Raw genomic sequence first — 17,845 nt, 5'->3', positions numbered from 1 at the left:
GTTGTCTACAGTACAAGTTTGGTGTCTGGCCATTCTGTTTCAGGGAGGAAAGTCCAGGAGAGAGACATTAAACATACTGTATTGTATTTAAATGATGGTGAAGGTAATTTACCAGTTTAGTATTCTAAAGTACACAAAGTTAGGAGATGTACTGGACTAGGTCATGTTGACTGTGGCTGGCAGTTCCATAGGAATCTGCCACTATATAGCCACTCATGTAAGTACAGGCTTACATGAGTCTCTGCAATTCCCAAACATTGTGTGTAATACATGCCTGTACACCATCGAGTCCAGCAGCAGAGCCCCTCTCCTGCTTCTCAATTCACTCTGTGTATATAATGCATGATTTTGATTATGACTTGTACCCTACTGGAAATTCAGAGAGATATTAAGAGCAGTATACTTGGGATTTGTTTAGAGTTTTATGCATCAGCTTCTTGCTTGAAATGGGAGGTATGTCATGATATAATGTGTTTTACCATCTTCTGGAATCAAAGAACAGAAACGAGTTTAATACCAAAAGTTACACAGGTATTTTCAGAGATGAAAGACAATAACCTGCTAGAATAGTAAGTACTGTATGGTGATGGATAAGTCACATTAACTAGTTTCAGAAGCAAACTACTTCTGTATTTTCCACCATTGGGTAATTTGATTACAGGTCTGCAGGATTTGGTTTTAAGAATTGATTACATGACAAATGTCATTCAAAATAAGCTTTAATGTCATTGCAAACTTTGGAGCTATTCATGTTGTGTTTATAATCAATTCTATAATAATGGTCTTGTATGCCACTGTTTGATAAATATCTTTCACAAAGTTCACTTAGATATTTCTAAAATAATGTACAAAGTATCAAAAGTGGTATCTAAATGAGTTTCTGAACAGGCAACAACTTAATTTTAGATGCATAGGGTGAATATAATTACTATTCCAATTGCTTTTACTCTACTGGCTATTCAGTCAATTATTATTATTGTTTGTTGATTTCCTGAAAATATACCTGAAAATGCACATACTGCAATGCATTTCAAGCAGGAACTATAAATGCACAAGACTTTTACAATAGTTGTTTGTAGATAAATAATGTGTGAGATGAACCATCAAACATTCAGATTACTGTCACTGTTCAATTTATGTAATTATCCATAAGCTTTTTGGGCCATCAGCAAAATTCCATGTTTATAGTTGTTCAAATGAAGAGTATAGAATTGCTTGTGTTACATTGTAAATGTGAAAATTAAGGATAAAAAATGATTGTTTTAGTTAGCAAGCTTATTTTTGGTACAACTTTTTATATTGTATTAACTAATGTAATTAGTGCAGAATGCTAGAAATGGCTTTTAAGATTCTCACTTTTCATAAATTAGTAAAAAATGTAATTCAAGGAATTTCCACCTGGCAATCAAATTCAAAACAAATATGAAGCTAAGAGGTAGGAAATTTTCATCTATAAATATACAGCCCATTCTTTCCTTCAAGTGCTGCAAGATGGCAGCAAACCAGATTTTAATATTTTTTCCCCGAATTGCCCAGCAATTTAAAGTTTAAGTTGAACCATTTTATGCCAAGTAATCAAATCTGCATACTTGAAGAATTAACTATAGTTCACAATTATGAACTTGCTGTTATTTTAGAAAAACTACACTAAAAAGTTTAGTGGAAAACACCTCCCCATATACAATAAGTGCAGTTCGGCTATTTGAATATTGTCAAGTGCAGAAGAGTTAATTATTTAAGTGGCATAAATTGTTTAAATATCCATGTTACAATCTGGATAATCTACAGAAAAGTTATGAAAACTATTTGTGCACTGTACTTAATTAGATCTTTAATATTAATAAACATGCATATTTAAATTGCTGTGGAGGTTGGCATTTATCAAGAGTTAATTCCTGTTGATTCTGGGATCCATTATGTTGGACGCAGTTGAGATAAGCGGGCCTTCGACCTAAAGGTGAGAAAGTAAAACACATTCAATCTTTTGTTAAGCAAATATTACACTTAAGATGCATAGTTCATGCTATCTGCTAATTAAAATAATTGCCTTATGCAGTCGGAGCTAACAAAGCTATTAAGTGACTACATCCCACTACATTAATGGAGGTAGTAGTTGGGGCCATTTTGTTGAACTGTATTATCAACAGCCAACTTGCACCTCAAACAAATAAGGTGCACTGTGGCTAGAGAAAGTAATAACTGGAAAGGAACAGTAACTAATGTTTTCTGAACTGGTGGAAATGGCAGAAGTGTAGAGGAATGTTCTATCTTTGGGTCTTCCATCTAAACTATGGCAACTTGCACACGTACTTAATTCACCCTCAAAGCTGCACCACATTCAGCAACAACGTTAGCTGTTTTTATATCACACCTGTTTCTAACCTGTAAAATCTATGTAATGTTATTAGCGTAGTCTGAGAAAAAATTAAATGTGTAGCTGAATCAATCACAGGTGGTGCCACAATGACATTAGGCTGTCCTATATTTGGTCAGTCCTCTACATGAAAAATATTTTCCATTGTTACAACTCCCGACTAAATACATACCTGGTTACCCCAGACCCTTATATATTAAAACTGCGAAATGGTACAAATGACACAAAACAGAATTTATGTAGGCCCTAAAATTCAAACTGAATGCAAAAATTTATAATTAATGTAGATTACATGTAATCTACATTTCCATTAGATAGGTATTGTAAAAAGCCTTTAGGCAAGAACTGCTTTATTTCTATGTTCATTTAAATCACAAAGCCAGAAATCCAGTTTACCTTATCATGTTTTGTGATGAAATATTCTGACGTGGAGTTGCTCGTTGACAGACTTTAAACTGAGATTCCAGTCGGGAATAAATGCCACCAGCAAACTGCAAAAATTGTAGCATATTTAAAATTACTGGCTTTGTCAGAGTATTGCATTTGATACAATAGGTCAATGTCAATATTGTGCTTCATTGATCCTCACTCATCAACATACAAGTCTACTCAGTCTAACATCCTCTGAATTGTTTCTCTTTAATTCTGTAATGGGTTTTAATTACTTTGTGCTTATACACCCTAGTTCTAATCCTCCAGCACAATGCCCACCTTATGTCATATTTTTAAAATCTCATTCATACTCTAGTGAGTTGCTTGGCCCTGGTAGCTAGTCCAGGATTGCTTATATCATGCATTTCCTGTTCTGTCACTCTTAAATACATTTCATAGCCATCCAATCCAAGTCACAGAACACTATAACACTGTTAATCTGCCTAGTCCATTTGACCAGCACCTGGACCATAGCCTCCCCATAGTCTCATGCATGTACCTAACCAAATTTCTCTTAAATGTTGAAATTGACATTGCATCCACTATATATACTGGTAGCTCATTCCATACACTCACCACCCTCTGACTGAAGTTCTCCCTCATGTTACTCTCAACCTATGACCTCTAGTTCCATTCTCACCCAACCTTAGTGGAAAAAGCCTGCTTGCATTTACCCTATCTATAACTCTCATAATTTTGTATACCTCATTCAAATCTCTCTTCATTCTCCTATGCTCCAGGGAATAAAGCCCAAACCTATTTAATCTTTCCCCATAACTTGGGTCCTCAAGTTCCAGCAACATCCTTGTACATTTTCTCTGTACTCTTTAATAAAATCATATTGATATCTTTCTATAGGTTGGTGGCCAGAACTGTACATTGTGTTCCATTTGGCCTCACCAATATCTTAATACAGTTTTAACATAATATCCCAACTTCTGTACTCAATAATTTGACTTAATGAAGGCCAATGTGTCAAAAGCTCTCTTTACAACCCTATCTACCTGTGACATCATTTTCAAGGAATTATGAATCTGCATTTGCAGATTCCACTGTTCTACCATGCTCCTCAGTACCTTACTGTCAACTATGTAAGTCCTTCGCTAGCTTGGATACCTCATACTTCCCTGCAATAAATTCCATCTGTCATTTTTCAACTCATTTTTCCAGCCGGTCCAGACCCTGCTGCAAGTTTTGATAGCCTTCCTTTCTGTTCACTAGACCTCCAATCTTGGTATCATTGACATATTTGCTGATCTAGTTTACTGTTTTAGCATACGGATCATTGATGTAGATGACACACAACAATTAATCCAGCACCGATCCCTGTGGCACACTACGAGTTACAAGCCTCCAGTTAGAGACTAAAGCCACCTCTGCAGCTACATCTTAATTATCTGAAACTTTGACTATTCCTTTTCCATATAACCATATAACAATTACAGCACGGAAACAGGCCATCTCGGCCCTTCTAGTCCGTGCCGAACTCTTACCCTATCCTATTCCCACCAACCTGCACTCAGCCTATATCCCTCCATACCTTTCCTGTCCATATATCTATCCAATTTAACTTTAAATTACAACATAGAACCTGCCTCAACCACTTCTGCTGGAAGCTCATTCCACACAGCTACCACTCTCCGAATAAAGAAGTTCCCTCTCATGTTACCCCTAAATTTTTGTCCTCTAATTCTCAACCCATGCCCTCTTGTTTGAATCTTCCCCACTCTCAATGGAAAAAGCCTAACCACGTCAGCTCTATCAAGTCTCCCCTCAACCTTCTACGCTCCACAGATGGCTCCTGCTGCACTGAGTTTCTCCAGCTGCTTAGATTTTGCTCTATATTACAGCACCTACAGTTTGTGTCTTTATTTATCTTGCCATTTATATCTTTACTAGCATCTGGCACTGGTAGTATTTTAGAGGTTAGTACCTTTTAGAGGCCCCACTTTTTAATTTTTTTCTCCAAATTCAGTTGCAGGATTTCATCTATTTTTACCAAGGACAGTGGTGCCTGTGTGGACCACAGACTCATTTCCTTATCCCTTCAGCTACTGAGTGGACATCCTTGATCATGATGCCAGAGAGACAACACATTATCCTGGCATCTTGATACAACACAGTAGCAGGGTTGTATAACCACTTCCTCATGACTCCAGAGCCCCAGGTTCAATTCTGATCTCCAATGCTTTCTGTATATAGGCAACAAGGAAAAGTGGGGAAATAAAATTGTGTGAACCAGCAAATGATCTCCTAGGTTGTAAGGAAATATATCTATGACCATAGAAATAGTTGTCCATTAAATCCACGATTATGACTTTGTGCTCATCCCTTCTGAGCCACCCAGAACCAGGCTCCTGTACTCTTAGACTATAAAATATAGGAGCAGAATTAGGCCGTTGGCCCATCAAGTCAGCTCGGTCATTCAATCATGGCTGATGCTTTTTTCCCCTCCTCAGCCCCACTCCCCGTAACCTTTGGTGCTGTGTCCAATCAAGAACCTATCAATCCCTGCTTTTATTTAAGGCCTCCACAGCCCTCTTGTCCTAGACTCCCCCACCAAAGGAAGCACCCTTTCCACATCTGCACTGTCCAGGCCTTTCAACATTTGAAAGGTTTCAGTGAGATCCCCCACCCACATCCTTCTAAATTCCAGTGAGTACAGCCCCAGAGCCCTCAAATGTTCCTCGTATGATAACCCTTTCACTCCTGGGATCATACTTGCGGACTTCCTCTGAACCAAAACCAGCACACTTTTTCTTAGATGAGGAGCCCAAAACTGTTCACTCTACTCAAGGTGAGGCTTTAGCATCACACCCCTTCCCTTGTATTCTAGTTCTCATGAAAGTAATGCTAACATTGCATTTACCTTCCTCACCACAGACTCAACCTGCAAGTTAACCTTTAGGGTGTTCTGCACAAGGACTCCCAATTCCCTTTGCATCTCAGAGTTCTGGATTTTTTCAGATTTTGAAAATAGTCTGCACATTTATTTCTACTTCCAAAGTGCATGACTATGCAGTTTCCAACATTGTATTTCATTTACCACTTTCTTGCCCGTTCTCCTAATCAGTCTAAGTTCTTTTGCAGCCTACCTGTTTCCTCAACACTGCCTGCCCTCTGCCAATCTTTGTGTCATCTGCAAACTTGGCAAGAAAGCTATCTATTTCATCATCTAAATCATTGATATACAACATAAAAAGCAGTCTCAACAACGAACCCTGCAGAACACCATTAGTCTCTGATAGCCATACAGAAAAGGATCCTTTTTGCTACCAATCAGCCAGTGTTCCAACCATGCCAGTAACTTTCCTGTAATACCATGGGCTCTTAACTTGGTAAGCAACCTCGTGTGGGGCACCTCGTCACAGGCCTTCTGAAAGTCCAAATTTAAAATATCCACTACATCCCCTTTATCTATCCTACTTGTAATCTCAAAGAATTCCAACAGGTTCATCAGGCAAGATTTTCCCTTAAGGAAACCATGCTGACTTTGTCCTATCTTGTCCTGTGTCACCAAGTGCTCCATAACCTTATCCTTAACAATCGACTCCCAACATCTTCCCAACCGCTGAGGTCAGGCTAACTGGTCTATAATTTCCTTTCTACTGCCTTCCCCCTTTCTTAAAGAGTGGAGTGACATTTGCAATTTTCCAGTCCTCTGGCACCATGCCAGAGTCCAATGATTTTTGAAAAATTATTACTTATGCCTCCACAATCTCTACCGCTACCTCTTTCGGAACCCTAGGATGCAGTTCATCTGGACCGGGCGACTTAGGTCTTTCAACTTTTTGAACACCTTCTCCCTTGTAATAGTAACTGCACTCATTTTTGTTCCCTCACACCCTTCAACATCTGGCACACTGCTAGTGTCTTCCACAGTGAAGACTGATGCAAAATACTCATTTAGTTCATCTCCATCTGCTTGTCCCCCATTATTATTTCTTTGGCCTTATTTTCTAGTGATCCTATATCCATTAGCGGTCTATCCACTTGGATATTGTTTCATATTTCACCTTTTCCCTCCAAATGATTCTTCTAATTGTTCTGTGTAGGTTTTTAAAAGCTTCCCAATACTCTGTCTTCCAGCTAATTTTTGCTTTGTTGTATGCCCTCTCTTTTGCTTTTATATTAGCTTTGACTTCCCTTGTCAGCCACAGTGGTACTATTTTGCCATTTGAGTATTTCTTCATTTTTGGAATACACATGTCCTGCACCTTCCTCATTTTTCCCAGACACACTATTGCTGCTCTGCTGACATCCCTGCCAGCATCTTCCAATTTACTCTGGCCAACTCCTTTTTCCTACCACTGTAATTTCCTTTACTCTAGTGAAATACTGCTAGGCCAGACTTTACTTTCTGCCTATCAAATTTCTAGCTGAACTCAATCACATTGTGATCACTATTCCTGAGGGTTCTTTTACCTTAAGCTCCCTAATCGTCTCTGGTTCATTATATAATACCCAATCTAGTATAACTGATCCCCCAGTAGACTCAATGACAAACTGCTCTAAAAAGCCATCTCTTGAGATCCATTATTGACCTGCATATTAAAATCTCTTACGACTATCATAACATTGCCCTTTTGACACAGCTTTTCTATTTCTTGTTGTAATCTGTGGTCCACATCCCAGCTACTGTTGGGAAGCCTGTATATAATTGCTTTAAGGTTATGCCAGCTGTCTGCACATATTTAAGTTTTGATATGACTCCCTATTTGTATTATCCAGAAAATCCTTGGCTTTGTGCTATAGCAAATCCAACTGCTGCTACAGCTGGAAACTTCCAGTGACCAAGACAACCACAAATGCAGGAAGTGGTCACAACTTTCCACACGCCATTGGATGTGCACTCCACTAGATAGAGCAGACCTGTTGTTCTTAACTATACATCATTTATAAAGCACAAATAACTTTTTATTACTGTTCTGGAAAGACAAATGCCTTTAGAAAGACAAATATTTTTTCCTTTTCTTAAATGGATAAGGTCAACTCGTTTTTCTCAAATTTCAATGAATGGAAACAATTGTTTAAAGCTCATCTCAGAGGCATTTGTTTTACCAAACTCATGCACTCAATTACCATTAAGCAATAAACTGAATAAGATCCAGTTTAAACCCTGTTGGAAATATTTGATGAACAGCAAACACCTACCACTTAAAAATGTGATCTAAACAAGAGGAGGCAAAAATTTAGATCTTTGCTTCCCCCATCACAACCCAAAATAAACTTCTCTATCAACAGCTTGTTGCTTGGATTTCCAGCATCTGCAGATCCTCAGAATCAAGTTTATTATTACCAGCATGCGACATGAGATTTGTTAACTTAGCAGCAGCAGTTCAATGCAATACATAATATAGAAGAAAAAGAAAAACAAAATAATAATAAATAAATCAATTACAGTATATGCATATTGAATAGATTAAAAATCATGCAAAAAAAACAGAAATACTATATATTAAAAAAGTGAGGTAAATGTCCAAGGGTTCAACATCCATTTAGGAATCGGATGTCGGGGGAAGAAGCTGTTTCTGAATCGCTGAGTGTGTGCCTTCAGACTGCCGTACCTCCTACCTGATCAGAATGGCAGGCGGTGACTAGTGGGGTACCGCAAGGCTCAGTGCTGGGACCCCAGTTGTTTACAATATATATTAATGACTTGGATGAGGGAATTAAATGCAGCATCTCCAAGTTTGCGGATGACACGAAGCTGGGTGGCAGTGTTAGCAGTGAGGAGGATGCTAAGAGGATGCAGGGTGACTTGGATAGGTTGGGTGAGTGGGCAAACTCATGGCAGATGCAATTTAATGTGGATAAATGTAAAGTTATCCACTTTGGTGGCAAAAATAGGAAAACAGATTATTATCTGAATGGTGGCCGATTAGGAAAAGGGGAGGTGCAACGAGACCTGGGTGTCATTATACACCAGTCATTGAAAGTGGGCATGCAGGTACAGCAGGCGGTGAAAAAGGCGAATGGTATGCTGGCATTTATAGCGAGAGGATTCGAGTACAGGAGCAGGGAGGTACTACTGCAGTTGTACAAGGCCTTGGTGAGACCACACCTGGAGTATTGTGTGCGGTTTTGGTCCCCTCATCTGAGGAAAGACATCTTTGCCGTAGAGGGAATACAAAGAAGGTTCACCAGATTGATTCCTGGGATGGCAGGACTTTCATATGAAGAAAGACTGGATGAACTGGGCTTGTACTCGTTGGAATTTAGAAGATTGAGGGGGGATCTGATTGAAACGTATAAGATCCTAAAGGGATTGGACAGGCTAGATGCAGGAAGATTGTTCACGATGTTGGGGAAGTCCAGAACGAGGGGTCACAGTTTGAGGATAGAGGGGAAGCCTTTTAGGACCGAGATTAGGAAAAACTTCTTCACACAGAGAGTGGTGAATCTGTGGAATTCTCTGCCTGAGCAAACTGTTGAGGCCAGTTCATTGGCTATGTTTAAGAGGGAGTTAGATATGGCCCTTGTGGCTACAGGGGTCAGGGGGTATGGAGGGAAGGCTGGGGCGGGGTTCTGAGTTGGATGATCAGCCATGATCATAATAAATGGCGGTGCAGGCTCGAAGGGCCGAATGGCCTACTCCTGCACCTATTTTCTATGTTTCTATAACTTTTTGAGTGTATTTGTTGACATACTCATCTGTTCAAACTCCTAATGAAGTATAGCTGCTGTCTTGCCTTCTTTATAACTGTATCAGTATGTTGGGACCAGGTCAGATCCTCCGAGATCTTGACATCCAGGAATTTGAAACTGCTCACTCTCTCCACTTCTGATCCCTTGATCCCTCGTATGTGTTCCTTCGTTTCTCGTGTTTTTAATAAACTTTCCTATTACTGATGACTCCATGAACACAACCATAAAACAATGCTCAGGAGATTTTTTTGCATCTAATTTCCCAAACTGATTAACAGATAGGATCAATCACCAATTTTCATGTTTTTTTTTCTAATAACAACTCACCTCTTTTCCTTCTTTTGCCTTGGTGCGATCAATTTTTTCTCCATACCTAACCTTTGTCAGATGTCCAATTATTTCAACTATCCTTCGTTGATCTAAAAGGTAAAGCCTGCATTAACTTAAAATATTTGATTCTGCTCCCGTATTAATTTCTACAAACGTGATTACTGTTAAATTGAAAACAACGGAAATTTCGCCCTATAGCAAAAGTATTAGGAAATAGTGACCAGCGTGTGCAAAGTAAGTTGAAGCTAAAATGTACTAAGTACTGAGTTGTTTGATGCCATGAAAGACATCCATTATGTTAAACATTGATATACATTGTAAGTAGTGATTAATGTACCTTCCTCTCTTTGGGCATCCTGATTATGTCTCATTGAACGCTGAGAATCCCACTTGCTTTTCTGAAAACCAACCCTAAACAAAAGAAACTGAATTACATCAATGTACATATTATATCCCCTTATTTAGGATATTTATATCTTCTCTAAAACTTGTAACCATGCTTAAATTCAATGCTGCTCCATTCCTTAGCTCCTGGCCTGATGACACCTTGCTCTGTTCACTACTTCCACTGCATTATCAGCATTGTCATCCAATATTAAGATCTACGCAAATGCTAGAGCAAAACCCTAGGGCAGGGTTTCAGATCTCTGGATCATGAGGATTGCACCTGGGGGAAGGTATGTCTACAGAAAAAGGACAGGTTGCACCTGAACCCGAGGAGAATCAATATCCTTGTGGGCAGGTTTGCTGCTGGTAGTGGGGAGGGTTTAAACTAATTTGACAGGGTGGTGGGAACCGGGGTGAAGGGACTGAAGATGGGGCAGATGCAGTGTGTAGTGAGACCGTGAGGAAAGACAGGCAGATGATCAGGCAAAATTGCAGTCAGTGAAATGAGCGTAACATGGGGGCAACATTGAAAATGGTGACGAGTACAGGACTGAAAGTGTTATATTTGAATGCACACAGTATACAGAGTAAGGTAGATGATCTTGTAACACAGACAGAGATTAGCAAGTATGACTTTGTGGACATCACTGAGTCATGGCTGCAAAAAGATCATAGATGGGAGCTTAATATCCAAGGATACATATTGTATTGAAAGGACAGGCAGGTCGGCAGAGGGGTTGGGGTGGCTCTTTTGGTAAAAATGAAATCAAATCCTTAGAAAGAGGATCCTTAGAGGTTCGGAATCGACATGAGTAGAGTTAGGAAACTGCAAGGATTAAAGGACTCTAATGGGAGTTATATACAGGCCTCCAAAAGTAGCCAGGTTGTGGAATGCAACTTACAATGGGAGATAGAAAAAGCAGTTGAAAATGGCAATGTTACGACAGTCATGGGGGATTTCATTGTGTAGGTGGATTAGGAAAATCAAGTTGGGGCTAGATCTCAAGAGGGAATTTGCAGAATGCCTATGAGATGGCTTTTTAGAGCAGTTTGTGGTTGACGCCCCTCGGGGAGAGGGTATTCTAGATTGGGTGTTGTGTAATGAACCTGATTTGATGAGGGAGCTGAAGGTAGAAGAAGCCTGAGAAGGCAGTGATTATAATATGATATAATTCACCCTGCAGTTTGAGAGGGAGAAGCTAAAGTCAAATGTATCAGTATTAATGTGGAGTAAAGGTAATTACAGAGGCAGGAGAGAGGAGCTGGCCAAAGTTGATTGGAAGGGTACACTAGCAGGGATGATAGCAGAACAATAATGACTGGGGTTTCTGGAAGCAATTCAGAAGGTGCATCCTAAAGATGAAAAAGTATTGTAAAGGGCGAATGAGCCAACCATGGGTGACAAGGGAGGGCATAAAAATAAGAGAGGGCATACAATATAGCAAAACTCAGTAGAAGTTTAGGGGGGGGGGGTTGGGAAGCTTTTAAAACCAACAGAAAGCAACAAAAAGAAAGTGATAAGGAGAGAAAAGATTAATTTTGAGCATAAAGAAGCCAATCGTGTAAAAGAGGAAACTAAAGGTTTTTCAGATATATAAAGATTAAAAGAGAATCAAGATTGGATATCAGACTGCTGGAAAATGATGGTGGAGAGGTAGTATTGGGAGACAAAGAACTGGTGGACAAACTTAATAAGTATTTTGCATCAGTCTTCAATGTGGAAAACACTAACAGTATGCCACAAATTCAAGAGTGTCGGGGAAGAACTGAGTGCAGTTGCTATTACTAAGGAAAAGGTGCTTAGAAGGCTGAAAGGTCTGGAGTTAGATAAGTCACCTGGACCATAGTGACTACACCCAGGGTTCTGAAAGAGGTAGCTCAAGAGATTGTGGAGACATTAATAATTATCTTTCAAGAATCACTAGATTCTGGAATATTACAAATAACACTCCACTCTTCAAGAAAGGAAGATGGCAGAAGAAAGGAAATTATAGGCCAGTTAGCCTGACTTCAGTGGTTGGGAAGACATTGGAGTCCATTATGTAGGGTAATATTTCATAATACTTGGAGGCACATAATAAAATAGGCCAAAGTCAGCACAATTTCCTTCAGGGGAATTCTACTGACCATATTCTGTCCCAAATAAAATCCACCTTGCTTATTATCTCAATTCTTCCTGACATATGTTTCCAATTCCTGACCCTCTGTAGAACATCATCTCTCATCAAGCTTTTGATCATCTCTCCCAAGGAATCTTCCTTTGATTTTTCTTCATGGCTGCCTCAGTACTTACAGCATTCACTGCTTTAGGATTTTTTCCTACTGTAGAAAATGCAGTAAGAACACAAGCTGTTGTTTTCTGGTAGCAAGAGTCAAGCCAGTCCATTGGTGAATGGTCTACTTTCTTTGCTAAGATTATACAAAAGTGTAATCTTTTTACAAACTTCAAATTTGCTACTTACATGAAAGGAGATCCATCTCGAGCAGATGCCTGGAATAACAAAATAAAACTTTATTGTAGTAAAAAGCTTTTCGTTGAAAGACCCATTTGGGTTGGTTTTATTAAAAGTAAATATAAACAATGATGTTACGAGCCAATCAGCCCTTAAAATCCATTCCACAACACCAAATAGTGATCTGTTCATCCTCCTTTGTTTCCATATTTTTTTCAGTTAGGAGTGCAATTTAATTTCTGGACACAGCTATGCAATACTTCTGAGAACTTGGATGACACTGTCCCAGGACTGCTCATCAGTAGGAACTACCAGAACAAAATGGACTTACCTTCACAGTGCTTGATAAAAATGCTTTCCAGGCAAATAGATAACTGACCTTCACTAATCTGGCTACACTGCACAATTTCTCCCAATACACAAGCCTGAGGCTAAATGGGATTTTGCAATGCCACCTGTTAAAAATCCGAATTCCCAACTCCCACATCCACTCAGCTGGCCATATACCAACCATATTTCCTTTCTCTTTACACAATGACAATCTGATTTCTCTTGCCCCGCGCCCATCCTTATATTTATGATAATACAGTCCTGATGCTCCTATCTGCCTCAACTTCGTATCATGCAGGATCAACCTGACTCCCACTCCACCAGCTCCTGACCCTGACACATCAACCATTCATGCAATGCTCTTCTAATTCCGCCCTCCCTAACGCAATGTCAGGTCTGATCGTCAAAGCCACCATTCCCTATTTTACTCAAGTAAAATGATCCGCTTCCAAGTTTCACACACAAACTATTATTGAAGAGAGTGTGTTACATATTTCTACTCTTCCTGGTGGGTGGTGGTGCCATCACTAAATTACCTAGCTCTAATTTATGATTATACCTTCTTGTCCTGGACTACCATCAAGGAACTTGGGACATTTGCTGCTTGTGTTCAATAGAAATCTTTTAAATAAAGTCTGATTAGAAACAAATGCAGTAGAATATTTCTGGCACATATCATTTTTATCTTCCATCTTTACCTTATCTTTTTTCTGTGTAGTAGGAGATGCTGCTGGCTTCTTTGCTCGATTAGTAATTTTCTTAAACTTTCTTGTACCTGCATGGGAGGAGAGAGAAAGCAAACTTAAAAGTTTGGATACTGTCTGGACTGAAAACTTCAAGTACCAGTAACATCAAAGCATGATCCCATGCATAGGCTAAAAGTTAGTACATTTTGCAGCTTCAAAACATTGAACTAATTCAAAGGAAGACACAGGAGTCTGAGAATGCGGGTCTAACTTCATCTTTACTTTAAGTGAGGTATGCTTGTATCACACAGTAGTGTGATGACATAGGCAATTCACGTATTTATACATATAACTTGCAATTATTTAAATAAACAAGAATGCTTAATCAATACAGTTGTAAAGGATGAATTACACCTCACTGTGGTGCATTACTGAATCTTCCACCTAGAAGTTATGATTTAATTGTTTTTGTATCAAGACTAATATTTTAAAAAAATATTTTCTTTTGTCATACCATGAGCTATTCACTAGCACCATCAATTTTCATTTTAATGTCATAATTATTCTAATCATAAGAATTACTTTATAGAAAAGTTATTGAATGCAAGTTTTGTGAGGATGTGTGAATGTTTTGTGACATTGTTCACTTGCATTCAAAATATGCATCTTTACCTTGTTTTTTTGTCAATTCTTCTTCATCTCCTACTTCATCCTCAGTTACTTCTGAACCTGTGGTGTACTCTTCATCTTCAGAATACAATGCTTGTTGCTTCTAAAAAGAAATAATTTAATCCAGTGTTTTTGGATGTTCAGCAATGCCTCTAGTTGAGGTTAGTTTTAACAGGATATACAATACTTAATATATACCAAACTTTACAAGACTTTAAGAACAATACACACTTACTCCACTCAGTGACTGAAAAAAGCAGATCAATCGTACAAATTTTTTAATTTACGTTGAAATAAACTGGAATGAACAAAAGCAATATTATAAAAGAATCACAGCTGTCAATGAAGTTTCACACATTTTTCAGCTGGGATTGTTGATGAAAACATGCTGAAATTGGCAGTGACCAACAGAATGATGTTAATAATTGTACTATGTTAAGGCACTTCCCATTCTTTAAAGTGAAGAGTTGGTCTGATAAAAACATGCAATTCCATGCAATTTAATTTGTAAAATCTGCAGATATTAAAGCTGTAACCACAGCAAACATGATATGATTTTTTTTTACAAAAACCAGGTTGTTAATAAAAAACTGTTCAATGTTCACTAATTTTAATAAAATATAATATGTAGTTAAATACAAACTTAAGGAAATATTGTGATCTGCCTATCGAAATGCTATTTATGTTGCATGTAGTTTGTTTTGTACAAACATCACTTCTTATTTGTAAGCTGTTTTTTTCTACATCATTTCTTGCATGATTTAATTTGGATTTCAACTTGCAACAAACACAGTTCTTCACCCACTCTTTATTTGTCCTTGAAACAGCAATATCTGTGAGTCCTAAGCTTTCTTAATATTGGTAAACATTTAATAGGTGTACTTTGAAGGAGGTATTAGGTTTATCATTCATCACTATTGTTATCGTTGTGCCATGAGTTCACTGTAGTCCACGGCATAGCTATATTATGTTGCATGTGTGTATTACCTTGTTTAATGCTGATCATGAGAATAATTGATAATACAGGTACAGTACGCCTTATCCAAAACGCTTGGGGCTGTAAGTATTTTGGATTTTTTCAGTTTTTGGGATATATAATGACATAGCTTGTGATTGTCATCATTTCCGACTCTGAATTTATGTGCTGCTGGCAAACAGTCTTTGCCTTAACCTTGTGGATTACACTTATGCAGTTAACAGTAAAAATTATTACATAGCATTAATCTAATGAAAAGGTAATGTGTGGTGTAATAAAAGCAGCACAGCAGCATTGGGAGAATAACCCAATCAGCAACAAACAACCGTGGGCTTTCAGTCTCCACCTATGATGCTGTGCTTTGATTAAAAAGTTACAGTATGCTGTATTTGTATTTTACTTTTTTTACATTTATGTGAGAGGTATGAAAACAATCAGTATCGTAGACATGTTTTGCTGCTAGACTTTACTGCTCAGCAGACGCTTTAAAAGTTTAAGGCCATGACTTTTCTTAAATTTCTGCTGAATAATCACAATTATCTTCAATTATCAGTTCGTCGTGATAGATCTTTGCTTGTTTCATGGCTAGCATACCGTTCGGCAGCATACATTCAGTCCAACAATGATGATACACAATAGGGATCTTTATTTTTCACTTTATACAGTGTTTTTCTATTTTTCACTAACTTCTGTTCATTACATATGTGAGGTCACTTCTCACAAGACCTGTATATCGTCTGGGGACCTTGCTAGCATCTTGTGGAATTTTCCATTTGCAATGTTATGCCAACACTCAAAGAAAAAATTTGGATTTTGGCATTTCGGATAAGGGGTACTCAACCTGTACCACTATATTCAGGCATGCAACGATTCTGTATTGAATCTATTATGTGTTTTACTTAACTTTCTGCAGTTTCACAAAGTTTTCTCATTAAAAATCCTGAAGAAAGCTTCTGACGGGTGATTTTTAAGAAGGTGTTTAACTCCCTGTCTAGCTTTATACACAATACACTGCAAGGGCAAAGGACTGTGAATTGGATTCTTGGGATTAGCAGTGCAATTAATGGAAGTTAGAAGTTCTTCCTCTCTGACCACATTACAGCCTCTTGCATATATGGTGAGCTTGAGAACTGGAATCCAAAGATAGCTACATTAATTTATTTGATGTACTCAGTACCTTCTCTCTCTCACTCACTCACACAAACACATACAAAGATTCATTTTAGGAAAAAGAAGTATTTCTGACTCATGACCCCCTCAGACAGAGAAGATTCATAACAATATGTTGCTTTTATAGTATATAAACCAGACAGCTCCGACTAAATAAGTCTGTATTCAAAGGGTTAATTGAGTTATTGTTTCACTGAGAAAACTGTACTGTTCATTCAAGCAAGTTAAATCAATTGTTGGTTTACAGTGGGACATTATCTCAGTTGAGTATTTTCCAGTCTGCTATCTGTAAAGATACAATAACAATGTCATCCACCACATTGCAGTTGCTTACAGGTAGAGGGTAATAGTTCTTATTCATGAGTTTCTGATCAAGATGACGCCAGGCTGGGATGTCCATCAAGGTTGTAGATCAGACTTGGCTGTTTTTTTACATTTGTAGGGAAGGTTCTGGGGACAGCATGGGGAGATGGAGTAAGTTTAGGGATAAAGGAGGGAGAGTTGAGGTCAAGGGCAGTAACTAAAGAGTTAGAGGAAAGAGTGATCTCAATTGTCAATGACCGAAGTCAGTGGGCCCTGTAAACAAGGGCTAGTGACCCATCAGGTTAGCAAGTCGTCCTAGGGCTGGAGGTCAGTATGAGCAGGAGGCGTGAGGGCCAGTAAACCCAAAGTCAGCGAGTACAGGGTTCAGAGGTCTGTGCGAGGCCTGTAGTTAAGGGTACGGTGATCAGTGAGTCCTGGGGTTGACTCCTATATCAAAGCCCGAATGTCAAAGACTAAAGTTAGGAAGTCTAGGAGTTGACCCAATGGTTGAAGCCCTGGGCTGATATGTCCGGAAGTCAGAGGCCTAATGTCTGTGTGTCCCCGAGGAAAGTCAGAGGCCCATAGATAGCAGAATTAAGCCATTCAGCCCATCTAATCTGCTCTGCCATTTGATCACAGTTAATTCATTTCCCTCCCAACCCCATTCTCCTGCATTCTTCCCATAACCTGTTCTCGCCTTAGATTCTATTTAAGAATCTATTAACCTCTGCCTTAAATATACTCAATCATCTGGCCCCTACTGCCATCCGTGGCAATGAATTCCACAGATTCACCACCAATAGCTGAAGTGATTCCTCCTTATCCCCACTCTAAATGGACATCCCTCTATTCTAAGGTTGTGCATTCTGGTCCTAGACTTGCCCATGACAGGAAACATCTCCTCCACACCCACTCTATCCAGGCCTTTCAACATTTAATAGGTTTCAATAAGATCGCCCCTCATTCTTCTCAATTCCAGTGAGTCCAGGCCCAGAGACATCAAACGCTCCTCATATGATAAGGCTTTCAATCCTGAATCATTTTCATGAACCTCTTTTGAACCCTCTCCAATGTCAGCATATCATTT

The 17,845-nt window shown here is 38.7% G+C and overlaps 1 protein-coding gene across 11 annotated transcripts in view; it reads right to left on the bottom strand.

Annotated features, from left to right (window-relative positions):
- Positions 1 to 17,845, bottom strand: part of sanbr (SANT and BTB domain regulator of CSR) — a 66,893-nt gene continuing 49,048 nt past the window's right edge. For 4 of the 11 annotated variants that reach the window (XM_063055971.1, XM_063055970.1, XM_063055972.1 and 1 more), the window contains exons 16-22: positions 14,313 to 14,412; positions 13,653 to 13,729; positions 12,634 to 12,662; positions 10,122 to 10,195; positions 9,782 to 9,873; positions 2,771 to 2,865; positions 2 to 1,951 (exon numbers count right to left, since the gene is read on the bottom strand). In XM_063055971.1, coding sequence (XP_062912041.1) covers positions 1,915 to 1,951; positions 2,771 to 2,865; positions 9,782 to 9,873; positions 10,122 to 10,195; positions 12,634 to 12,662; positions 13,653 to 13,729; positions 14,313 to 14,412 — 504 coding nt within the window. In that variant the 3' untranslated portion in view covers positions 2 to 1,914. Of the gene's footprint in view, positions 1,952 to 2,770; positions 2,866 to 9,781; positions 9,874 to 10,121; positions 10,196 to 12,633; positions 12,663 to 13,652; positions 13,730 to 14,312; positions 14,413 to 17,845 lie in introns of all 11 variants that reach the window. The other 7 variants (XM_063055978.1, XM_063055979.1, XM_063055980.1 and 4 more) reach the window with 4 other exon arrangements.

This window comes from Mobula hypostoma, chromosome 8 (assembly GCF_963921235.1).
Source record: "Mobula hypostoma chromosome 8, sMobHyp1.1, whole genome shotgun sequence".
Taxonomy (NCBI): Eukaryota; Metazoa; Chordata; class Chondrichthyes; order Myliobatiformes; family Myliobatidae; genus Mobula; species Mobula hypostoma.
Note: the sequence above shows the minus strand (reverse complement) of the source record. Positions and strands in the feature narration are given on the sequence as shown.